We start from the raw sequence: 27,577 nt of genomic DNA on the forward strand, positions 1-27,577 counted from the left end.
CTGAAGAGAGGGAGACTGACAATGACAAAGACGGAAAGATTTGCAATTTGCCAACAAAAGCAGCCCTGACACGGTGTTCTATTTCAACTTCAGCTTCAATTTAGGCCATTCAAAGCTGTTTACAATAAAAGCTGTATATTAGTCTGGCTCTAATCAAATGTGATTTTAAGAAACTCTTGAAGGCATTTGATATGGCATAGTTATTTCCAGCTTGTTAAACTCAAATAGTTTCAACACTTGCTCATGGAGGAGTAAGAATTCTCATTAGCTTGTGACAGTCTCTCAGCGACGACAAACACGGGCCACATCCTAGACTAGAGAGGATTCTCCACACAAATATTTGACAAAGAGAAGTTATTTTGATGCTGACAATGTCTTGGCTCTGCAGGCAAGGCAAACAGATGAATGAGGGAAATTTGTGTGCCAAATACAGCATGTTGTTGTCATGGTAATCAGGGGGGGAAAAAAAAATGACAACAAAAAACCCACAACTTACCATTTGCGACGGGTCTGCTTTTCTTTTCTAGACATGCCAATGGGTAACAAGACAAGCTTAAATCATTCACAGAATTGATCTTCAAAATTTGCGTCATCATACTGAATTAACTTCGCTCTGAAGCTTAAACTAGCACAACATGCTGCTATAATGAGTACTGGAGAGAAATGAGCAGGAGAAAAGAAGGTACTTGTCTGTGGTTTCATGTGATTGTATCATTGCACATATTGATCTGTGGTAGCACACCAATAGGGCCATCTGACATCTGAAAGAAACAATTGATGCCCAAACTACTAAGCACTTCACTGACTGACATGATATTTCATCTGCTAATAATACAATACCCAGACTAGTTCTACTATGTTTGTGAGTAGTATCAGCCTCAGACGGGCCACCCACGGCCCACCCACATTTCCTTCACTGACCGTCTGATGCATATCGCACACAAAACATGGAAAACAATTAGATTATCTGACTGCAAGCAGCAATGATATGAATATTGTGTGGATGTACAAAACTACCAAATTTTGCTATAGTCACCACTGATAAACTACTCCTACGTATAATGCAGAAACTTTAATTTTCTGTAAAGCAGCTTTGCAACGATTTGTATCGTAAAAAGCACTATAAAAATAAATAAACTTGAAATTTAACTAGTGGCCTAATTCTTTCAAAATTCTTACAGACCTTTAGGGCTACGAGTCGAACCGAGTTTCGTTATGAACTGCCTCCATTAACCTGGTCTAATAAGTACTCAAAATTCATTGGCCGATGTCGGTCATTTTTTTTTTTTTTTAGATACACAAATGTCCTTGACACTTCTTGCACTTTGGACAATGACACGACATACCAATTTTTGAGTCGATAGGACTAAATGGTGCGTAGTTATAGCAGTTTTTATGTTTTTTCCCCCCCATTATAGCGCCACCAAGTGGGCAAACTCCACAGTTTTTGTTTTAATGTGACCTCAGATTAAGCTCTTATACATCTCTTTCCATTCAAAAGTTATAGGCGTTTTAGTAAAAGTGGTTCTGCCCCTTACGAACGTTTTGGCGTCCCATTGAGACCGAGTCGAAAATATAACTTTTTTTTGATACTTATGGATATATACTCTCTCTTTTGAGAATCCACTAGTTTGGTTCCGATCGGGAAAAAAAAAAAAAAAAAGCAGGTTTTTTAAAAAGTTGGTGTGTAGATGGTGTGAGTACTACTATCCCTCCAAGTTTCAAGTATTTACAACTTATGGTTTGGTCTGCCCGGTCCGTTTTAGCTGGAGAATGCTGCTAAATGTTGCAAAAATGCAACTAAAAACAAAGCATGGTTGGTTGGGTTATATGTTATTCAGCCTCATCCTGTCTAAGTGGGTAGTTTTCGGTCAGAATACATGGAAACTGGACCAAAATCACAATTATGGTTCTGTGAGACTAGATTTTGAGTGAGGAAGAGAGAAAGAAGGATGTATAGCAAATCATCAGCTTCCAATTTTGAGCGTGACGCAGTGATCATTGGTTTTGATCCTTCTCCACAGGGCTGGACATTATCGTGTAGCTTGAGGCTGCAGTTTAAAATACCTCACTGAGACTCCGCCACAGTAGCAAATGCTATGAGGGCATCTGACACGCTGCTATTCTGGGCTGGTTTACGAGCTCCTGATGTGTCCCAGCATGAAAACCTCTGGACCAAATGCTGTCCAGCACACACATGCACGGGCCACATGGTCCAGGGTGAATTTCCATGACATTTCCAGCTGTTTGAGTTTAGTGCAAGAAGACATTAAAAAATCCTTTTACAGCATGCACTTACAATTTTTAACTAATTAAATATTTTAGTGTTTAATATAATCTCAAATTTTTGAAATTAGAATTACTCTACAAGTTATAACAGCATGCACTTACAATTTTTACTGATTAAATTATTTTAGTTATATAATATAATTTAATACAGTATAATATAAAATTCTAGAAATTATAATAAAATATATAGATTTTCAATAAAGACATGCTATTTGACAGTGACATGTTTTCTAGGAAATACAACATGTAAATATAAATTATACCTTTTAAATATATAAAATATAAAAATATATTTTATTACAATTTCTAAAATTCTAGAAAATTATTCTAGACATAATAATAAAATAGTTAAGAAGTCTTAGAAAAGACATCCTATTTGAGATATTGATATTTTTATAGTAAATATAAATACATATAAACTATACCTTTTTATATAATACTTTCTATATTTCTAAATTATATAATACAGTAAAATACTTTATATTTTTAAGTCTTAGAAAATACATTCTATTTGATGTATAAATGTAAATATAGATGAAGACATATTTCTAGGTTTTCCATTACCTGACGGTAAACTCCTGTTGCGTTTTTAAGACTGGTCTTCTCTCATGACCCCTATATTTATTAACCATATAAAATCTGGTCACTTTTTGGTGTGATTATTTTTGTATTTCATGATGCATTACATCATTACAGAATCAAAAATGAACCGATCAAGAAAAGCCAAAAGCCAAATGCCTACCATCTCTACTTGGACAAAGTGGAGAACAACGATGAATAAATAAAGCAATTTAACCCATTATCTCCAAGTTGGCTGACCTAGATGTTCAGGTCAGCAGAAGATGGGTCAATCATCAATATTTCATTTGAACACCCTTTCTAGCATGAATCTTTAAATACAAGGGCAGGGGGATGGGAAAAAGAGTTAGCCCTGGATAACACATGATGACAGGGTCAAGGTGGACTAACTCGAAATGCACTTGCACCATCTGACTCCCTGTTATCAACTCCATCATTAACACAAATGAGGTGGAGCACCATAGTGGCACAGTGGCCCAGAATAAAAGCATCAATCTCAGGACTCCTAAATGAAAAGGGCAGAGAACTCACAAATAAACTGCACTGTTAGGACTATCCATTAGCTTTATCTCTACTGAACAGCACTGCTGGCTGACTAGTCTCCTTGGTACTGTAGATATACTGAAGCACATATAAGGGTAGAAAGGAAATAAATTAATAAAAATCCCCAAAAGAGCAGCAAAAACAACACCACCAAAAACCGTAGATGGCATGGAAACTTTTCTGGTCAATAGCTATTTGTATGTTAAGCAGCATGCTGAAACCTACAGCAGGCACTTTAAAAAAATGTATTGGCAAAAAATTGATTTTTGAAAGACGATAAATCTCAAAACATGTCAGAACAGTCTTACAATTAAGGTGAGACCAAACAGCAGCACTGAAGACATCAAAAATAGATGTTGAGCTGTTATTATGGCAATGTTCTGCTACTGGAGAGAAAAAATAACAGTGAACATAACAGGAGACAATGCCCCCATTTTCATTCGACTTCAAATCTCAGATCAATAATTAATCAAAGCTTCCGACACATCAATGTCAAGCAGTAACATGCATGCAATGCAACAATCTGCAAGTTTAACACTGATGAAATAAAGGGATCTGGAGCAAGTAGACTGTGATGCCAGATAATGACAGCTTTTATACTTGATCGACGGTCATGTGTCTTTGAAGAAATCATTAGAACCTGATTGGACTAACGGTGCGTAACAGCACATTCTGTGAAATATAGGCAATTAATTTAATTTTTTTTAAGGGCAGTCTTTAATTTCATGGTGTGTCACCCTTGTGGGGCATAAAGGAGTTAAAATCAATTGAATTGTATTGGAGTTCACATTTTAACATGAAGGATTTTTTTTCCAGCCAAGTGCAGCGACTGTGCCCTGGAACTCCTTGTAGGTCATAATGTCTAATTTTTTAAATTCTGACAGGAAATAGTCATTAATAAATATGATGGCCCAGTAGTGCACAACACAACGAATTGCACGGGACTAATTTTGTTGTGTTGTGCTAATTTCGTTGTGTTGCGGCTTGTTTCTGTTGTGTTGTGGCTTGTTTCCATTGTGTTGTGCTAATTGTGTTGTGTTTTGTTTCCATTGTGCTAATCTTGTTGTGTTGCAGCTTGTTTCCATTGTGTTGTGCTAATTTCGTTGTGTTGTGGTTTGTTTCCGTTGTGTTGTGCTAATTTCGTTGTGTTGTGCCAATTTCGTTGTGTTGCGGCTTGTTTCTGTTGTGTTATGCTAATTTCGTTGTGTTGTGCTAATTTCGTTGTGTTGTGCCAATTTCGTTGTGTTGCGGCTTGTTTCTGTTGTGTTATGCTAATTTCGTTGTGGTTTGGTTTGTTTCTATTGTGCTAATCTTGTTGTGTTGTGCTAATTTTGTTGTGTTGCAGCTTGTTTCCATTTTGTGTTGTGCTAATCTTATGTTGCGGCTTGTTTCCATTGTGTTGCGGCTTGTTTCTGTTGTGTTGTGCTAATTTCATGGGTTGTGGCTTGTTTCTGTTGTGTTGTGCACTACTGGGCCACCATAAATAAATAAAGGTTTATGGTCCCTACGATAGTTGGAGCTGAACACTTTAAACTAAAGTACCTTGGCAACTTCAGGAGAAAGAATGTTCTCAAAAGTGAGAAGGTGGGCCCGGGCATGAGCCTCTAATTCAGAGGCACCCGAGTTTCCAACAGCTTCCCTCAGAAGCGGCAGCTGTACTAAAATGAGATGTGATATTGTTATGCAATTTCAATTACGCTGCAGGGAGAAGGATCAATCCGACAGCCGCTCGTTTCCCCGAGCGAGCAAAGATGAGACAGGGACGCTCCAGAATATCCTTTAAATTACACAGCGATTCAGATGGTGTTCTCTGCACTAGCTGGTTTTGTGAGCACTACACGTTTTAGTGATTATTTCTATTTCTTGAAGCAGCTGTGCATGCATATGGCGTCTGAAGTGGTTCCATTTTTGTGCCAGCGATTCTTGGAATCGCAGAACGACTGAACCACAGTTTAACTAGGAAAGTCAATCAAATGTATTCATGATGGATGTGTGTAACTTAAGTGTGCACTTTCTGCTAAAGAAACGCCAGTTTGTGTAGGCACTTTTAAAAGCTAGTTCAAATAACTCCTTGATCTGGTAATTCAACTTGATGCATGTCACCGAACATTCACTGAGAATGACTCTCACACTGAATGAACACAGTCACGCTGTGTCACCGCAAAGCTCTTAAAATGACACAACTCATTTAAAATGGCTTTGAAATGAGTCATATACTTTGAAAACCTGCAGTAATCTACAAGAGGGGCAATTCATGGTTTATTATTCGTGACACCAAAGGCTGTTTTCTGTGGAATAATTATTGAATTATTTCTCTCAAAAACTAACAGTGGCCAGGATTCAAGGACAAGATCAATGATGACAAAAATATATATTTTTAATAATTAGCTGTGCTTCCCCAGGCATTAGTATCATATAAAAGAAATTCACTGCCAAATTGCTAGAGTGTTTTGACTGGTTTTCATGGCATTGCTATGCAGTTGCTAGGGCGGTTCTAAGCAAATTACTTTTTTAAAATCAATAGAGCCCACTGTTAATGTTCCAAAAATGCTTGCATAGAATAGTAGCAGCGATGTATGCGCCTTAGCAAACACCACTAATACAAATATACTGTGTCCTTGAAGGAGGAGAAATCAGAAAAAAATACAGGTTTTGTGTTCAGACAATGACACGTTTCCCTGTGGAGGATTTAAACCACAGCTCACAGCTGAATCTTGGCCTCCAGACCTGCTGCGAGCCAACACGACTGATCATGAACCCTCATTACAGACACAGCGAAGAATCTGTGGGAAGATTGTTACAAGCCTGAAGGAGATTTAAAGATGGTCAATTCTTAAATTTAGTTTTCTTGGTGGAAAGAAATAATACATAAAAATACAGACATTTAAGACTAAAACAACAACAGAAAGTGCTTTCGATGTCCTTTATGTGTGGGAAGAATTGCTTACTACTCTATTATTACCAGTCTAATTGTGTGCACTTGTCTGCCTCTAAATGACACCGGGCACACAGAGAGAAACAGAGGGAGCGAGAGGGAAAAACTGGAAAATATAAACAGAGAGGTTAAAGAGTCAGCAGTTTATCAGAGATACAGGTAAGACACAGAAATATCACTTTTCAGAAGCACAGAAAAACTAAACGCAAGAAAGCAAAATGTGTACAAAAGTTAATATCTGAAGCAGTCAGACATGACAAGCTCTTCTGAGTATGAAAATAATGAATAAGGGATGTGGGTTGTGAAAACTCTGACACTCTAATTGGGGTTCCTGTTGGTATAGATCTGACCGGTTTAGATGCCTCGTTACCCTTAGGGTATAATTAGCTTAGCGTCCTCAGTCCACAGTCATTCAATTAAGAGTCTGTTCTGTCGTGCATGCTAAAACAGATGTAGCTGGGTAATTGTCTTTACTCTGAGCACTTCTGATGAAAGGTGATCTAAGTGGCTGAGCATATTAGCGCAAACATGGCTAATACCGCCCAGGAACAAACCCGCAACTGTACAACTGATGTCATAGATACAATATCACAGGCTAATGTATAAAATTTGTTCTACATTTCACTTGTATCTCTTGCAGTTAAAAACAATTACTTGTTTGTGAATAACCAGCAATCGCTTGTAGACTCTAAAAGAGCGTTAACACATACAGCGGTTTCTGACGTCAAAGCCAACGGTGGCAGTAGAAAGTGGGAGTGTCCAGGGATGCAACTAAATTTAACTTTATGCAAATTAGTATTTATGTGATGTGGCAGCTACCAATAGGAGGGAAGATGCTGGTGAACATATGATCTGCCTACTGTGATTTAACTTTTCTAAATTATATATATATATATATATATATATATATATATATATATATATATATATATATATATATATATATATATATATATATATATATATATATATATATATATATATATTTTTTTTTTTTCTCTATCAGTCGCTGTCCACATGCAAGGATATAAAATATGACTTTACAATGATGTTCAATTTGTTAAAAATAGTATTTAAATGGTTTATACATGAATTAAACTATTTAAATATATATAGTATACATACATAATTTATATATAACATTTCAATGTTAAACTATTTAAATATAACATTAAATATAGTAATAACACATTACTTTATAAACAAATATATTATTATTTATATGCAATATACATAATTTATATGTGCCATTATATATAAACAAAATATCTAATGGTATATAAGATGTATACTTATAGTGTATCTTATTTTTATGACTTTTTACTAAATTCATGAGACATTCATGTTGAAATGTTAAATATGTATATTAAAAACACTGAAATTAAATGAAAATTATTCCCTGTCAATTCATGACACCTAATCAATTAGTTAATGTTAACAAATAGAACAAAAAAAAAAACAACAATGCTTGGAAAACCAAGCCAGTGGTCCATATATATATATATATATATATATGTGAATATGTATATAGAGTGTTTGGAAGTAGGGATGGCCATTATGACCAAAAATATAGCCACTTGGCGACCTCCATCGCTGAGTGTGTGAACGTTCCATTAGAGATACAAGATTCTGGCATCTGATGTGTGTCCCTAAACTTTAAAATGGAGACAAGAGTATTTACTATGCTTTGGGACTGTTTGCTTTTCAATATAATGACATAAAATGTGAAACTAAACGGCCACAAAACGGTTAATGTCACCTTGGTCTCCCAGATTTATCAGCAGTACAAACAGCGGTAGACGGTTTGACAATATTGACATTGATTGACTTGAACCTTCTAAGCAAAGCATCAAGCAGTGTTTTTCTAAGTGCGCAAAATCACATTAAACAGCAATTTCGTCCTCCAAGCAGTCAGAGGGGTCGTGTTTGTTGAGCACATTGAGCAGACGCAGAGTGCTCTCGTCCTGCTGTCCCCAGCTTTCATCACTCTCATCTGTGTTTGACTCGTACTCGGATGCGATTCCCGACTCGCGGAATTTCAGCAGCTCGAGGCTACCCAGAAGCTCGTCCCGTGATGAGGGCGAGATGCCTTGGGATGATGTGTCGGGACTCTCCTCCTGTTGGGGTGGTCCCGGAAGAAAGCGGAAACACTCAAACTTGATCAAGCACTGGTCCCTACCTATTGGACTGCCCAGCGGCAGGGATAGCTGTGTCCCATCGTTGAATGGAGGAAGGATGGCGTCCTCTGGTCTGGGGGTGGTGGGGTCGCATAGGACTGGGGGCACGTTGGCACGGAAGGTGATTTCCAGGAGACTGTCTTGGGATCCCACTGTTAAGGGAAAATAAGAGATTGAAAATTAATTGTGAATAATCTCATGACTTTTTCTACTTGATTATACTAATCTAATAAAAAAATATTTTCATATCAAAACATGTTTGGTTTTAATGCATCTATTTTCTCTTTTCAGCTATACTGGCCGACTGTGAGCTCAAACTTGATTTTTAATGTACTCTGCCTTTGCATTGTCTGCAAAAAGTGAGAAGTCACACCAAGGCAAAAGACAGTAACTTCCACATTATCATATCTGGTTGCTGATCACCATTTACAAAATCTTTCTAGTAACACCTGTATAACATCTAGTGATCATGGGCTATAGTAGGCTATTGCATATAGTAATGTGACCGTATTATTATTATTTTTTTTTTGAACCGTAACGAGCAGACTAAAAGTTAAACATGTGAGTGGATACCTTTTTGCAACCAATTCATTTGCTATGCTCAGTAACGTAAAAGAATGCTAGGCATAGCATAATTGCTTATATTGACTTGAATGAAATAGCCTAACCTAAAATAACAACTTGTGGATTTATGTGAACACCAGCAAGCAGGCATGCTCAGAAATGCAGAAGTGTATTAAACATCTCCGACGACGTTCAGCACCATGGATTGATTTTATCGGGTTACAAGAAAAGGTAGGATATGGATTTAATTATGAACTTAGGCTACTGATTTTATGATTGATCATGCTACGGCATTCAAGTACACACGCATCCAACTAAAAGTGACAGCCTGGTGAATAATCTGCAATACAAAAAAGGAAAAAAAAAAAATCTTTAAAGGTTATTCATGATTATGTATTGCTGCCAAGGTGTCTAGTCTTTACAGTGCTTTGTTCTATGGAGCTGTTTGGTAGATTGTGATCTAATTCGTTTGTCTACACCATAATTAAAATGCGACAGATTTTAATGGACAGTAAAAAAGGCAGAACACCGTATAACTCCAAGCTGGCACCATAACTTCATTTTGACGCGCAGTTAAACAAAGTCAGAACGCCGTGACCCAATTTGAGCGTTCCAAACAAAGTGAAAGAGTGGTAACTGGTGTTATACGGTGTTCTGCCTTGGTTTCTCCGGGGCTTTTTGAAGTTACGGTTGAGACAACCCATTATTTTCTCGGAAAAACAACAAAATTGACTCAAGATACTTATGTACATGCAGGGCCGGTTCTAGACATTACGAGGCCCTAGGCAAAAATCATGTTGGAGTCTCTTATGCTCATCAAGGCTGGATTTAGCCCATTTGATCAAAAATACAGAAAAAACCCCCCAATAATATTGTGAAATATTATTACAATTTAAAATAATAATTTTCTATTTTACTATACCTAAAAATATGTTTCTGTGATGCAAAGCGATGATGCAAAATGATTTTTCATCAGCCATTACTCCAGTCTTCAGTGTCACAAGAAGTAAATGCCTACATAAATCATTGTAAATGCAGATTTTTTTTTTTTTCTGGATTTTTTGATTATTAAAACATAATCTATTTAACATTGCTGAATATTACTGTTTTTTTTTTTTGATCAAATAAATGCAGGCTTGATGAACATAAGAAATTTCTTTCAAAAACATTAAAAATAGTAGGCTAATGGGTCCAAACTTTTGACCGGTATAATATGTACATATTCATCTAAGGTAATCTCTTTTTTGTTTGATGAAGATGTTATTGTTGTTGTTATTATTTTGCTGTTTTATTTAATCATAGTTCCAGAATACCACAAACCAAAAGATTGTTACATGTGTGTTGCAGACTTTATACAACATAATTATAAACGTAAATACACAGACATAAGCTACTTAAAATAAAGTGTATCAAGATTGTACTTAAGTGTACTTCATGTGCATCTATACTGTACACCTTCTCCAGCTGCACCTTAGTTTGATTTAACCCACCAGTACACAGCTTAAATACATGTAATACCTTTCTAATTACATTACAAATACAGAATATTATGTAGTAATATAATGTTGTAGAAGTATTGTTCATTCTTAGTTCATGTTAACTAATGTAGTATACAATAAGGTTCATTAGTTTATGGTAGTTAAGTATTACAGATTTTTCTATTATAATATGCTTTAAAATATAATTTATTCCTGATTTGAACCAGAATTAAACCAAACATGGTCGAAAGTAAGTTGCTGGCTAACCAATAAATAACTATTGAAAGCATCAACTAGGGATGTGCCCGAATCCGGTATTCGAAAGGTAATGATGTGTACTACGGCAACAGTAAAGGGGAATAAATACAATATATATATGAGAAAAATATATTTCAGTGCTTTCAGGGAGCCGTTATTAATATGCGGGACATTGAAAATCACTTATGAATGCAGTGTTTGCTTTTTACTTTCACTTTTGAGATTTGCGATCACATGCAGCCTAATCTTCTACGGAGCGGCACTTACCACACATTTCACAAGATGAGATGTTTGTCAGTGGTGCTCAGGATCTGCAAATCATTCGACATCATCCTATCGGTCATCTATCCTTACCTCTCTCTGTTTATGTGGTAAGTGAAATTTAATGTAACAGGCTGCTAGCAAGCGGCTAACCATGTCCCTTTTGTGGCTCCGTAGAACGCATTATTCGTTTTCCGTGCCTTTCCGAATACAGATTCACTATTCAGGTACAGCCCTAGCATCAACCATCATGATGCATTCTCAGTGTTAAAATTTTAAATTAATGTCGAAACTACTGTTTCAAAGTACCTTAGCGCTGTACTGTTTCAAAGTAAAACTGGGGTTCAGTCTTTCCACTCTCTTTTCTCTGTGGATGTCATCTGCCTTCCTTCATATTATATAACGCTTCATAATGTCAGTTCTGCTCCACTTTTTTCCCGCTTTTCTTCTGCTCCAGTGGGTTAATAACAGTGCTCCTACCCCTGCAACACATCCTCACTTGCCCTCTCTGAATAGATCTGATGTGTTTCAGCAGCTTTCTTTCACTCTTGCCTTTTCACTCAGACCCTCCCATCTGTTCCACCTCTCTCCCCATCACATACAATTTCACTTTGCCTTTTAACTTCTCTCCCATCATGGCACTCCACAGGGGTTAATTTCATGCTTATTTTAAAGCACACTTTCATATAGACCAGCAGCACCTGGAGATGTGCTGTCTTTCACATTAGCCTGCATGATAAAGAGCTCTCATCCTTGACTGTCCCAACTGTCACACTTAAGTCACCTTGTAAAAAACGGCTGTAAATGACTGTCAAATCTCTTCTCACATCCTCTTTAATAATGACACCACATTTAACTCTGAAGTGAAAGTTAGAATCTAGTACCAGCATCATTCTCAGGATGTTGTTATAGCTAGTACTCTTTGAAATAATAATAATAATATTATATAAAAATAATAATAACATTATTATTATTATTATTATTATTATATGAAAAATACATTAACATTTAGCAATTTAATAATAATAATAATAATAATAATAATAACAACAACAACTTTTAAAACTTTTGCTCAAAGGTTTAACTGAACAATTGAAACGCAAATACTATTGTACTCAATGCATGGATATACTGTACAGCCTGAGGATATCAGAAGATTAAAAATTAAATGTGAATAATGCATGATAATCATGTGCATGTTTCTAATAATTGCACGATTCTTAGAGGTCGACCGATTCATCGGTTTTGCCTATTAATCGGCACCGATAGTTGATTGCCGCAACTATCGTTTATCGGCAAAAATCCATGCCGATAGTTTTCCGGTTTGCAACCATTGCTGGAGTGGCTGAGAAGGGTCCGTTGGCATTATACAGTACGAGAGCGGCCTCTAGAGGCGGAAACCACTGACAGCACGTGTTGTTTATTTTGACACGTGAGACTGCGCGCTGCACAGAGCGGGAAACTCCAGACGCGCATTTAAATACAGCTGACAGAAAATCCTGCCACGGAACAGAGCACCATTCACATAGTTTTCTATTAAATTACATTATATTTGTCCCAAATCATTGGGAATGTACATAATGACTTCACCCTAGGCTATAAATTATGTATTGTGCATTTTTCAGCAAAACGTTTGTCTTTCTGTGGCTCTAATAAAGTCTGTATGCTTCATATAGAGAGCTGTAATAGATCGCGATTTCTCTTTCCGCATGCTCTGTTTTTTTAAACACCGAACTTCAAACTCATTTATGCCACATTGTTCATTCTTGAAGCAAACTTATGTCCGTTTGGGGATTAAATAAATTGTTTTAGACCGCCACTTGAATTGAACGCAATGGTGTGTGCGTGTGTGTGTGTATGATACCTCTGAGTTCTCCTAGATGCAGCACTGCGCTTTTGCCCGGTGTGTGACTAACATTTTTTTTTTTTTATTTATTAGATAATTATCAAGTGTTAAAAAATAGATGCATATAAAGAGTGTGAGTACACGTACAATATCCATATGCATGTCATTTTAATGCTATGGCCTTGTGTAGATATTTGCATGACTGTTGAAAAGAAATGGTAATACTTAACAATAAGAGTCAATTCGTAGCATTAATGAAAACTGTAGAAGTATTGTTCCTTGTTAGAGTGTTTTCATTTCAACATTCACTATTAGCAACTAATAGGCTACATTTTTAAAATTTTAAAGTTTCTTCTTTTAACATTAGCAAACTATGAAATAACTTTAATGATCAATATAGTAAATAATATTAATATTTTTATTCATTTACAATGTATGGTTCAGTACGGTTACTGTTTTTTTTTAAAATAGTAAAGCACTAGCTTTCTTTAAGTATCTATTTTGAAAACTATCGGTTGATTAATCGGTATCGGCCAGTGTGGTCCAACCTAGCAATCGGTATCGGTAAAATCCACTATCGGTCGACCTCTATTCTTAATTCTAATTCTGCTTAATCTAACAACGACTATAAATAAATATTTTCAGACCAAAATGTATATTCAATCTTAAAGCACTTATTTATTTTTTTAACAACAAATAATGCATTAAAGATGTTTTAATGGATGCAGAAGGTCAACAAAAGATGCTTTACTGAAACACAGACCTCCTGTGCTTGTGCTTATTCTTCCATTATGAAGGGTGTTAAACAGGGCACAATTAAAATCTGCCACAAAAACAATGGAGGTTTTTACAGTTACTCCCTAGCAATGCTGAACACAGGAAATCATACTTACTAGAGCCATTCCCAGCCAGCTTGAGCTCCAGCTCCTGAACCTGTTTGACCAGGAGAGAAATATGCTGCAGTAGGTCTTTATTCTGCAGCAGCAACTGATGAACTCGAGCCTGGGCCTCAATCCTCGCCGCAGCTTCTGCAGAGAGCTGATCCTTCAGCAGATGAACCTGAGGAACACACCAAAGTACTCATGCTTAACTACAGCAGAGACCTCCAGAAGTTAATATGCTGTATTATCCTAGAGTCGCCTCTACTAAGGACAAAAACTCAAACTGGTTCAATTTACTTTTCAGCTCCAACTCAAAAGCATTATGCAAATTTAAAGTGATATTTTAAAAAATAAAAGAAGAAAAAGTTTTAGGTTTTCATTTGATTAAACTTTAAGGCCATTATTTCATAATTAATATCAGAATTTGCCTTTTTTCATCTTCGGAAGAATATGATTGAACACACTGGGATCCTTTCTGGGCTTCAAGAGTTCAAGGAAATGAATAGAATCTTTTTATTGTTATTCTGAGAATTTCAAAGTCTTACTTGAATTTATTTATATATATTTAAGGTTAAACATCTTTAAAAGATTTTTTTTAATCTACAATCATCCCATTATACAATTTGGTATGCAGGTCTATTTAATATATGTTGAATGCAAATTGATGGCAAACTTTATAAAGTGTTACTATGAAGGTCATCTCATTTACTGTGTAGGTAGCAGCATTCATGCAAAATTAAAGAGCGCTTTCATCCGAAAAGCTTCTTTAACACCACATCATGAAATATTTTAAGAGTAATGATGAAATAATATGAAGAGCAACATCTGTTAAAAAAAACAAAACAAAAAAACAAATAAATGCAATAATAATCAATGTTTTTTATATTTAGTTATATAAATAATTAAATCAGAGCAACATTTTTCTGCCACAAATATATTATAAAACATTATATATAAATATATTAAAAATAATAAACAAATAAGCCATTAAATATTACAGATAAATACTATCACTGAATTCTTAAAGGGATACGCCACCCCAAAATGAAAATTGTGTCATTAATCACTTACCCTCATGTTGTTCCAAACCCATAAAAGCTTTGTTCGTCCTCTGAACATCTGCCATCAGTGGTTCAATCAGAATTTTATGAAGCGACGAGAATACTTTTTGTACGCAAAGAAAATAAAAATAACGACATTTATTAAACAATTCGTCTCCTCTCTGTCTCTCCGCGTCACCGTAGCGCCATTTTGGAGAGCATCCGATGGACGCAAAGTGTGTACACTATTCTCTGTCATCAGTATTCTCGTCGCTTCATAAAATTCGGATTGAACCACTGATGGCAGATGGACTATTTTGGTGATGCTTTTTATACTTTTCTGTGCCTTGACAGTCACAAACCTCCCGGTTTTCAACCAAAATATCTTAAATTGTGTTCAGAGGACGAACAAAGCTTTTACGGGTTTGGAACGACATGGGGGTAAGTGATTAATGACAAAATTTTCATTTTAGGGTGGAGTAACCCTTTAAGAGTATTCAATTTACACAGCTTTAGTCAAGTAATAATTAACTTAATCCTAAATAAAAGGAATTATCTGGAATAGTCTAACAAACCTCCATTTCCATAAGTACCAGAAAAAGTTCTCCACACATTTTGTTATGAATTACTTCTTGGTTTGTCCGGCTAATGACAAATGGCCAGCTATAAAGATTTCCAAAGCGATTATGATGCACTTGAGTGTCCTTCATATGTCCTATGAATCTACCCAGCGATAGACGGGCGAATCCATTTCCGCCAGTGGCTTATCCTGAGCACCGTCTAAGTATCTGTTTGCTCCTAAAGCCACCGTGGCCGCCCTCCAAGGGGTCCGGGGTGATTTATGACCCAGCTTAAACCGCGTGCCTGCCCTTAAGAACAATACATTCTCCAGACAAAGCCAATGAGCCATCAAGATCAGGCCAGCAGGGAGTAGCGCAAAAGATTGAGGGAAAAAAATTACCATAGTGTAAATGTGGACTGAAAGCTTAGCTCAGGTTGATCCGCTTGCCATCAGTTCTCGAGTGTAGTGCTTGTACATATGTGTGCGTGAATGTTTTCTGACAAAGAGTGATTGTCTTTGGGAAAAGAGCTGCCTACCATGACAAAAGATGTTGTTTTCAAAAGGATATAGGATGTAAATGTATACAAGCCTCATATTTCATACTGTCATGGTTTTATCTCTCAATCTGAGTGGGGTACATTCATCAGCGAGGCAAGTCAGGGTAAATGTTGGAGTCCAAATGCTTTGATGATCATCTTTTTCCTCGATGACATACAGAAGCAGTATTTCTTTTCCTTGTCTTCAAAAAAAGTAAACAACAAAAGCAGCAATGAAGAACTGTTTAACGTCAATGCATTGCCACTGCAATCAGTTATTCTTCATTTCATTTTCTCATCTACTAATTAAGCAATTAAAAGTTCACTGTCCAAAAGAGAACAGTAATATCTTTGACTGTACGGCAGAAAAGATTAATAATATTTTCTGGCAGTAATATTAGCATGTAGTGTGAGAAATATTAGTTATTTAGAGCTGTTGTAAAAAAACCCAAAACAAAACAAAAAACAGGAGTTTACAAAGTAAATAGAGCAAAGTCTGTTTCAACATCAAGGACGTGAATTTCAACAAATTAACCAGGTTTAAAGTGTCTATAAGGTGAGGTCCAAGTAGGCATGTGCGGGTATCAACTGTTCCTTTTAACAAACAAAACAAAACAATAGAAACAATCAGAGCTTCACAATCCTTCTGGCTTTTGGATTAAAGTTCATGGGTAAGGAATGATCAATGCTCAGTCTGCATGCACTAGCCTTATGTAAAAACACCCCTAAATCTCACATTTACACTGTTTTCTAAACCCTTTTCCATGCTTTCTCAAGAGAACAGATTTAATGGCACTAGGATGTCACCAAATGATTCACTTTCACTGACATAACCTAGAGAGCTCTAAAAAAGGTAATTTGCGTGATTCATGTTCTAACAATCTATTTAATCACACATATTTAAAGTGGAGACTTTCATGACCATAGTCATTTCAAAGCACAAATGTAATCTTTTTTTCCCACCCTTCCACTGCACTGTAGTCATTACAAGGTTTTTATAGGGCTGTTTATTCCATTGTTGCTGCCCTCAAACAGCACAAAGAAATTACATCAAATATTTCAGTGCTGATTTTCCTTTAAACACCCAATTGAAAGCTGCAAGAGGGCATGAAAAAAAAATGAAAAAAAGTGGAAAACAAGCCGTGCTGAAATACGAAGCACTCAGAGAGGCTATTTTCTATAAACCCTCTGTATACATATCTTTTTATTTTTTATTTATTTATTTATTTATTTATTTATTTTTTAACTAAACAGCAACCATAACAAGACTTTCATTTAAAAGAAACCACATTTGACTCGTGCGGTACTAGAATTCAGATTCATAATAGATTTTGCCTGAATTGCTCTCATAAAACATCTTCAATATACAAACATGTAAAACTGATTTTTGGGACTCATTTTATTTGTACTGAACTGTCTAAAGGAGAATCTTCCACCAGACTATGATTAAAAGAAACACAAAACACACAAAAACCTTAAAATAACCCATTCCACTACTAATCCAGACTTCAGAAAAGAAAATATCGTTTCATCTGCCGATCATTTTCCCTAAGGATGAGAGCCACTGCAAAACAAATGGAGAAATGAATTAATAAGCGACGACTGACTAGCGTGTGCCGCTTTGATAGCATGCTTCAAAGAGTCTCTTCTTCAGTGACTGAAGACATCACAGCAGCCAGAGCAAAGCCACAGCTTGTTTCTCTTTGAGTGTGTTGTGTTGCAAATCTGGGTACGTTTTCAACTGGCTGGCTTCGCTTATCAGAGTTATGACAGGATGGACATCCCTGACTATCCTCAACACACCTTAAAGTGACATGCAGACACAAAAGATGTGGGTCAAAGGAGCGTGGAACAAAATTCCACCCCCTGTAACACCATTCTCAGACCTGTGAAGAGTGCCATGTGTCTTTCACACACACACACACACACACACACACACACACACACACACACACACACACACACACACACACACACACACACACACACACACACACACACACACACACACACACACACACACACACACACACACACACACACACACACACACACACACACACACCAAAAAACAAAACAAAAAAAGCACTTTCTTAAGAGAGAGAATACCCTCTGGCTGAGCATAATGCTTATGAAAATCAACGGCTTTCTCCTCTTGCCAAACACTTGGTGTAGAACTGTGGCTAAACAAGCAAACCGCATGCTCTCAAAGGCTGAATAAATAAACCAGTCTAGTGCTGGAAAGAACGAACATGCTTTAGACAGAAGAATACAGCTGTTTTGTGCATTCCAAGCCATTCACAACCAGTTCTAATGTTGGGATTTGTAGCTAAGGTTCACAGTGAGACCACTGTAGCTGTTTGAGCATGAGAAAATACTTTAAATTGGAGGTAATAGGTTTTGTAAAAGTGCTACCACAAGAAATACATTTTCTTTACAGAATAAGAATGTTGGGTGACACCTACACTTCACTCCACAGTTAAGACTAAGACAAGACACAATTAAGATAAAATAATTTGAGATTTCAATAATATATTGAACAGTTTGACAAAACAGCTCAATATTTAAAAGGGAACTAGTTTACACCTGACAAAATGCTAAGTTTGTCAGTGTAGAAACATTTTACCCAATTTTCCTGTTCAAATTTCAGGAGGAACACTTATTGTTTGTATTGTGTTGTGTTTATTTGTTTGAGGGAAAAATAAGTAAATAAATAAATGCCTTAAACTCACCTGATCCATAATAAAACAATTTGCATAATGCACAAAGCACATTAATAAAACCAACCACAAAAGAATAATACATGTAATTATAGAGGCAAATTAGATGAGCTAGCTGCTCTTTTTAATTATACCCCCCCCACACACACACTCAAATGTTTTGGGTCAGTATGATTTTGTACTTTAATACAGCAAGGATGAATTGATCAAAAGTGACAGTAAAAACATAGATATTATATTTCAAATAAATGCTGTTCTTTTTTATCAGCAAAATAAACCTAAAAAAAGTATCATGGCTTCACAAATATTAAATCACTGTTTCCAACATTAATAATACTAATAAGAAATGTTTTTTGAGCACCAAATCAGCATGCTTAGAATGCTTTCTGAATTACATTTTACAACATATTAAAATTGAAAAGTTGCTTCAATTTGTAAGAACATTTCACAGTATTACCATTTTTGATCAATTAAATGCAGTCTGTGAGCATAACAGACTTCTTTCAAAACATTAAAAAAAAAATCTTACTGACCTCAAACTTTTGATGTGAAAATTTATACTAAGTTGTACTAAGTTATACTAAAATGTACACAACAACACCCAGAAATGAACCTAAATCCCACAGCTTCTATAGGTCTATTAAAAGTCCATTTAAAGTGCAATGTTCCATTTACTCCATCTCACCTGGGCCACAGCCACCTGTGTCTGCTGCTGCTGTTGGGTGAGCTGCTGCTGGAGCAGCTGGAGCTGGTGGTGCACAGACAGGGGAGTGCTGGCCGGCAGCTGACTGCCTGAAGGAAGCAGCAACTTAGGGGAAGCCAGCAGGATGTTGGGCTCTTCAGAGGGCTGGAGAAAAAGAGAGAGAACAGTTGTCTTGTCAAGATTGGTCTTCTGTAGCCATACGATAGCTTTGTGCGAGGATAAAGAACAACATGAAAAAGCAGAATAAGTTGAAAAGGCATTAAAACAGACAATGCAGAATTGGCAAGGGCCTTTGATAATCAGCAAAATAACAATACAAACTAGTTTAGCAGTCATTAGGGCACAACAAACTCCATTTCATCTCCTGTGCTTTATGCCAATGTCTTTAGCTTAAAAACAATTGCATGCTTGCCATTAGGATACAACGCACCGCTCTGACCAGCTCTGTGGTCAAAGATGTCTCTTTGCCGGCCCCTACTGAGGCTCAGATATTAATTACAGTAGCACTTGCAGCTTGTGTAGCTGCGCAAACAAACAGAGCTCAGAGGGGTGGGAGGCAGTCAACTGTGACAAATTGTTAGTTTTACCCTACACACAGCCAACTTATTTATACCCCGGTCGGGATGAAAATATGGTAATGCCAGTTGTCAGATATTGACCTCCCACATACAGAGTGAGGGACTGAGTATGAAAGCTGCAGCGGCCAGAGATAAGACTGATTTTGGCTGAGATTGATGTGCCGCAAAGAGCCCTTTGAAATATTCAGGCATTGCCTGGTGCTGAATCACTGAACGGATGACTAGACACACCAAACCAGATCTCAGTCTTTTGAAAAATCGAACATGAGCATCTATTAGACATAAAACTGATATGGACCCCCTAAAGCATGCATTTCAAGTGTCATTTTTTCTTTCTTTCTTTTTCCCCAAAGTTAAAATGTTCTCTAATCCCAATTTAAGGTGACAAGAATGCTGTTCAGAACCTGATTCGGTTGTGCTTCAAAGCACTGCTTTTGGAGTGGTCTAAAAACAGACGATTGAAAGTTTTGGGCAGGACTACCTGTACAAACAATGGGAAACAGAGCAGGTCAGAAAGGGAAGATGGGATGAAAAAGCATTTTATATTTTATTTACTAACCATGCGTATGTGCGTGTTTGTGTGTAAAATCAACCCAATTTAAATAGTAATCTTGATTCATCAAAAATTCACCATAAAATTTATTCCATATTAAGACAAAAAATTAGTAGTTTTAAAACAATTTTGTAAGCCAAGTTTTTTTAAATATGCACTACCGGTTGAAAGTTTTTTTTAAAAAGACAAATTTATTTAGCAAGGACACATTAATAAAAGGCGAAAGAACATTTTACATTGTTACACAAAAATAAACTATTTCTAAACAAGTTCTTTTGAAAAAAAAAAAAAAACTGAAAAAATGTATCATTGTTTCCACAAATAATATTAGGCAGCACATTTTCAACATTGATGATAATAAAAATAAATGTTTTATGAGCACCAAATCAGCATAATAGAATGATTTCTGAAGGATCATGAGCCACTGAAGAGTTAAGTAATGACTTCTGAAAATTCAGCTCTGCCATCACAGGAATAAATTACAATTTACACTTACAGTGAGGAAAATAAGTATTTGAACACCCTGCTATTTTGCAAGTTCTCCCACTTAGAAATCATGGAGGGGTCTGAAATTGTCATCGTAGGTGCATGTCCACTGTGAGAGACATAATCTAAAAAAAAAAAATCCAGAAATCACAATGTATGATTTTTTAACTATTTATTTGTATGATACAGCTGCAAATAAGTATTTGAACACCTGTCTATCAGCTAGAATTCTGACCCTCAAAGACCTGTTAGTCTGCCTTTAAAATGTCCACCTCCACTCCATTTATTATCCTAAATTAGATGCACCTGTTTGAGGTCGTTAGCTGCATAAAGACACCTGTCCACCCCATACAATCAGTAAGAATCCAACTACTAACATGGCCAAGACCAAAGAGCTGTCCAAAGACACTAGAGACAAAATTGTACACCTCCACAAGGCTGGAAAGGGCTACGGGTAAATTGCCAAGCAGCTTGGTGAAAAAGGTCCACTGTTGGAGCAATCATTAGAAAATGGAAGAAGCTAAACATGACTGTCAATCTCCCTCGGACTGGGGCTCCATGCAAGATCTCACCTCGTGGGGTCTCAATGATCCTAAGAAAGGTGAGAAATCAGCCCAGAACTACACGGGAGGAGCTGGTCAATGACCTGAAAAGAGCTGGGACCACCGTTTCCAAGGTTACTGTTGGTAATACACTAAGGCGTCATGGTTTGAAATCATGCATGGCACGGAAGGTTCCCCTGCTTAAACCAGCACATGTCCAGGCCCGACTTAAGTTTGCCAATGACCATTTGGATGATCCAGAGGAGTCATGGGAGAAAGTCATGTGGTCAGATGAGACCAAAATAGAACTTTTGGTCATAATTCCACTAAACGTGTTTGGAGGAAGAAGAATGATCCCATCCCTACTGTGAAGCATGGGGTGGTAGCATCATGCTTTGGGGTGTTTTTCTGCACATGGGACAGGCGACTGCACTGTATTAAGGAGAGGATGACCGGGGCCATGTATTGCGAGATTTTGGGGAACAACCTCCTTCCCTCAGTTAGAGCATTGAAGATGGGTCGAGGCTGGGTCTTCCAACATGACAATGACCCGAAGCACACAGCCAGGATAACCAAGGAGTGGCTCTGTAAGAAGCATATCAAGGTTCTGGCGTGGCCTAGCCAGTCTCAGACCTAAACCCAATAGAGAATCTTTGGAGGAGCTCAAACTCTGTGTTTCTCAGCGACAGGCCAGAAACCTGACTGATCTAGAGAAGATCTGTGTGGAGGTGGGCCAAAATCCCTCCTGCAGTGTGTGCAAACCTGGTGAAAAACTACAGGAAACGTTTGACCTCTGTAATTGCAAACAAAGGCTACTGTACCAAATATTAACATTGATTTTCTCAGGTGTTCAAATACTTATTTGCAGCTGTATCATACAAATAAATAGTTAAAAATCATACATTGTGATTTCTGGATTTTTTTTAGATTATGTCTCTCACAGTGGACATGCACCTACGATGACAATTTCAGACCCCTCCATGATTTCTAAGTGGGAGAACTTGCAAAATAGCAGGGTGTTCAAATACTTATTTTCCTCACTGTAAATCAAAAATATTAAATATATTGTATTTGATCAAATACATGCAGCCTTGGTGAGCATAAGAGAATGGGAAATGACACGTAGTCTAATCTAAATGTTTATTGTGTTTTAACTGGTTTTGAGAAATGGTACACATCTTGTATTATCAGTGAATGAGGCCTATTATTTTCAGACTGGATGACCCTAATGGCAGAAAAAGTACATTTTCCTTTAAACAATTCATGATAAATTGGCAAAAATGACAAATATTTTTTTTGATATTCCCAGAAACCCCATGCATCCAGTGAAGGAGGCTTTTACTTAAGATTGATGTCAAATAAGATTGCAGGCAGAATATTGGAAAACATGTTCACCTCAGCTTTTCATGTTTTTCATTTCTCACATATTGGCTGAGTGGTGGTTGAGGTCGACTGATGAGGATTTCCTTCTGTGTGTGTCTACTGTCAGCTGTTTATTTGGGCAGTGCTGCAGAATGGCATGTTGTAAACAACACCTGCGCTCACAGATGCCTCACAGTGAATCTACCTCAGCCGGAGAGACCGGTGACATCTTCTGAATTCATAGCTTGAGAAATCTGCATAGTGTGTCTGGGGAAAATATTCTGTGAATTATATTACTGCCCATCTTATAATATAAACTGAAAAATTTAAGATAAGTATGACTCTGCTGATAAAATATTTGCTACTTTTGTGCTGTGCAAGTTTGAAGTCATCATATCACGAAGCATAAATCATGAACAAAATGTCTGGAGTATCTGGACTGAGCACACTGCAACTGTCTGAAAACAAGCACAGGAAGAAGTTTGGATGGGCTTAATGAATATTTTCTTAATGAATTATCAAATTCTTAATAAATGATTCATTGATGAATATATTTTACAGACTTTGAATTGTACAGCACAGCTCAACAAATGCTGCAGAAACAGATCCTTGATGTGTGAGACAGACTAAAAGGGCTTTTCATGCCTTCTGAGACGAGATAAAATCGGCTATAAATGAAGAAAGTAAGTTCCTTGTTCTTCCAGAATGTGTTTTTCTTGCTGTAACTCAAACGCTATGATAAATAGTTATAAGCCCTACAAATTTAGCTACAATTAAGAAGAAAATGATCTGTCACCACTGACAGATTAAAAAAAAAGAAAAAAAAAAAGAAAATCTCATGGGTTTGATAGCTTTTATTTATCCACATTTATTGCATGGGTAACCATTTTTTTCCCCTGGCGTTTTACTTAAGATGAGGCAAATTAGCTAAAAACAAATAAAACTATCCAATTTCTTTTAGATATGGGTAATGGAGTTGGCATAAGCAAAATATACAGTATTATGTTTGCTATTCAAAATCTAACCAAGATATAGGCTAATATTTACAATGGGTCCTTATTGCATTTATTTCCATACTGAATTGAGATCTGTTATCTACATATACTTAATCATCTAAAGTCGTTTACACTGCAAAGTTGGCACAGAAACCATGTTGCGTGTTGGATTATCGTGCACAGCCGACAGAAAACGAGACACGAGCCATTATGACAGCGACAAAGTTTATGACTGCTCTAATTTGATATTTCATTTATGCAGAGCTTAAGCTTTTGCTGCTTAGCAAGCATCAGCATTTCCTTGTGGAAATGCAAATATAGTTTATCTATGATGGTTATTGGAATATTTCCATCACTCCACAGGGAATAATTACACTATCATCTGTTCTGAAATCTGTACTCTTTTCTTTTTTTTGCTATGTAACAGGAAATACAATGCAGAACAGTCTTTGGTAAATGGCTGAAGAAAACACATCTGCTAAAAGGTATCAAGGGAAATAGCGTTCATTTGAGTGCTTTCAATTAACTGCTGCAGAAAAACCTAATTAGTTAATCTGTGATTATGTGACGGATGTGTAATCAACAGCAGCTACTAAAAGCCTGTAGTGCTGCTTTAGCGATCATCTTCAGGATCCATGAACACCTGAGGTTTTGGACTGGGTCAAATACAAACCTACAGAGGCAGAAAAAGATCAGTAAGGAAGTATATGGAAATGTCTGTCATGCTTCACAAACTCAACTCTCTAAAGGCCATTTCACACGGGATGCTTTGTGAAGCGGTAAAATCTCCGCACATGTTCCCTTGTTTCTGTATTTGGCAGTTCTCATGTGGTGGTTAGGGGTTGATGTTGCCCAGAAGATTCCTTGTGAAGACTTTCAATACAATGTCAACAATCTGTAATGTCAAAGTATAACATCAAAATGGGAAAAAATTAAAATCCCATTTCTAAAGAGGAAAAGATTTGGAAAGAAATTGAGAGACTAAGAAGCAGTGTCTATGTGAACAAATAATTCAGCAATCTATGGCGTACACTGCTATTATAGTGCAAATAACCTCATTATATTTCATTGGATTACAGCATGCCTGTGGAATAAGGCCACTGGTGTAGTATGGTTTTTAAATAAACTTCTTATACAGGTGCTACAGCTTACATACAGATCTCCATATTTTCTGAAATGTCACAGCAGATGCCTTGGATTTTCTACAACAGCTGTCTTCAGTTCAGAATTTTTTCATACTTCAAGGTGGAGAATAACAATATCAAAAAAGGTTTTGCTCTTATTTTCTTTGCTCTATGCCAATGTTAATCCATTATTATGGTAGCTGCCGAATGTTTTTCAACTGAAAGTTCATACAGAGGGTAGGTATACAACACTAACTGTAAGAAACTTGTGTTTAGATTCTATGAGATTTATGTGTCACACAGATTTGTGTTGCATTGCCAGACTTTTGACAACCAGCAGAAAGCCTTTTCCACTTTACAGCTTCCTCTGCACAAGCAAACTTCCAACCTAGACTTTTTTGCCCATCCACATATAGAAGTACAGACTTTTTCCCACTACTGTTCAAGTTTGGGGTTTCTTTGTTTTGTTTTTGAAAAAAGTCTCTCATGCTCACCAAGGCTGAATATATTTGATAAAAAACACGTTAAAACACAGTAATATTGTGAAATATGGTTACAATTTAAAAGAACTGTTTTCTGTTTTGATCGTGTAACTCACGATCAAAGAAGGCTGTGGAAATAAATCTGCATTGTTAATTCTTTTGATCTATTATTTTAAAAATTCACAAAAATCTAACCTTTCATTGGAGAATAAAAATTTAAAATGGGGGGAAATATCATTATGAAATAAATGTTTTTCTCTAATACACATTGGACACAATTAACGGTACCCTTTTATTCAATACTTTTTGAAACCTCCATTTGCGAAAATAGTATAAAAGTTTTCTCCTATAATGCCTGATGAGGTTAAAGAACACCTGACAAGAGATCAGAGACCATTCCTTCATCCAGAATCACTCCAGACCCTTTAGATTCCCAGCTCCATATTGGTGATTCTTCTCTTCAGTTCACCCCACTCATTTTCTATAGGGTTCAGGTCAGAGGACCATAGCAGAAGCTTGGTTTTGTGCTCAGTGACCCATTTTTGTGTTGTTTTTAAGGTTTGTTTTTGGATTATTGTCCGGTTGGAAGATCCAAACATGGCCCATTATAAGATTTCTAACAGAGTCAGTCACTTATTGATTTTTTTATCTGTTGGTATTTGATAGAATCCATGATGCCATGTGTCTAAACAAGATGTCCAGGACCTCCAGCAGAAATATAGGCCCACAACATCAAAAATACAGCAGTATATTTCATTGTACACATGGGGTACTATTTATCCCTGTGTTCACCAAACCCATCTTGAGTGTCTGCTGCTAAAAATCTAAATTTTTAGTTACATCTGACCATAGAAGCCAGTCCCATTTGAAGTTCCAGTCGTGTCTGATAACGGAATATGCTGGAGTTTTTTGGTGAAAACATTTTCTTTTCTTGATTTTTTTCTTGAAGCCCTCCCAAACAACATGTGATGTAGGTGCTGTTTGATCTTTTTTTTTTTTTTTTTTTAAAGGTTTTCTGACCCCGAAACTCAACCTTTTTCTGCAATTCTCCAGCTATGGTCCTTGGAGAGTCTTTAGCCGCTCAAACTCTCCTTCTCACCATGCATTAGGACGATATAGACACACGTCCTCTTCCAGGCAGTTTTGTAACATTTTATGTTGATTGGAAATTCTTAATTATTGCCCTGATGGTGGAAATGGGAATTTTCACTGCTCTAGCTCTTTTCTCAAAGCCACTTTCTAATTTGTGAAGCTCAATTATCTTTTGCTGCACATCAGAAATATATTCTTTGGTTTTTCTCATTGTGATGGATGATTAAGGGAATTTGGGCTTTGTTTTCCCTCCTATTTATATTTCTGTGAAACAGGAAGCCATGGCTGGATAATTTCATGTTCATAATCACGCTGGTGTGCTCAAAATTTTGAATATGAATGGGAATATATTTCAGATATATTTTCTAGGGGTACAAGTAATTGTGTCCAACATAAAAAACATTTATTTCATAATGATATTTCCCCCCATTTTAAATTCTTATTCTCCAATGAAAGCTTAGATTTCTGTGATTTTTTAAAATAAAAGATCAAAAGGATTAACAATGCAGATTTATTTCCACAGCCTTCTTTGATCATATTTACCAAGGGTACCAACAATTCTGACCACGTCTGTACATGCTTGCTCAAGTCTTAATTTCTTTAAAACTTTTGAACAGTAGTGTAAAATGCAAAACAGAGTTTTGCTCACTGACACTAATTTACTTACTTTGTGTCTCCATTAATCTCTCAGCATCTGAAGATTTGTTGGCAACTTTATCAAATCCAGTAATTACTTTTTACTCAAAAGTTGTTTCAAGGCACGAAATTGTGAAAAAGTGAGCCAATCAAATTGGAACAGCTGCTTTTGAGCCAGCTCTTAATATTTTCATGTACAAAACGCATCAGACACTCAGTGAACATACTGTGAGCGGTATATCTGAGGCTGAGATTAAGACACCTAGTCAAAAGACTTCACCGGAAAGTTTGCAGAGTCTCAAAGTGTATATCGACTTTACAAAGCAGATAAGCTGACTGTCATCCAGAGCAGAAA

The 27,577-nt window shown here is 36.5% G+C and overlaps 1 protein-coding gene across 3 annotated transcripts in view; it reads right to left on the reverse strand.

Annotated features, from left to right (window-relative positions):
- nos1apa (nitric oxide synthase 1 (neuronal) adaptor protein a) overlaps positions 1-27,577 on the reverse strand; it is a 129,143-nt gene that overhangs the window by 9,158 nt on the left and 92,408 nt on the right. For 2 of the 3 annotated variants that reach the window (XM_058778543.1, XM_058778544.1), the window contains 3 exons: positions 19,355-19,516; positions 13,824-13,989; positions 8,526-8,675 (listed from right to left, as the gene is read on the reverse strand). In XM_058778543.1, the coding sequence (XP_058634526.1) occupies positions 8,526-8,675; positions 13,824-13,989; positions 19,355-19,516 (478 nt within the window). Of the gene's footprint in view, positions 1-7,886; positions 8,676-13,823; positions 13,990-19,354; positions 19,517-27,577 lie in introns of those variants that run through there. The other variant, XM_058778545.1, reaches the window with a different exon arrangement.

The sequence above is a fragment of the Onychostoma macrolepis genome, chromosome 06, assembly GCF_012432095.1.
Source record: "Onychostoma macrolepis isolate SWU-2019 chromosome 06, ASM1243209v1, whole genome shotgun sequence".
In the NCBI taxonomy this organism is placed as follows: Eukaryota; Metazoa; Chordata; class Actinopteri; order Cypriniformes; family Cyprinidae; genus Onychostoma; species Onychostoma macrolepis.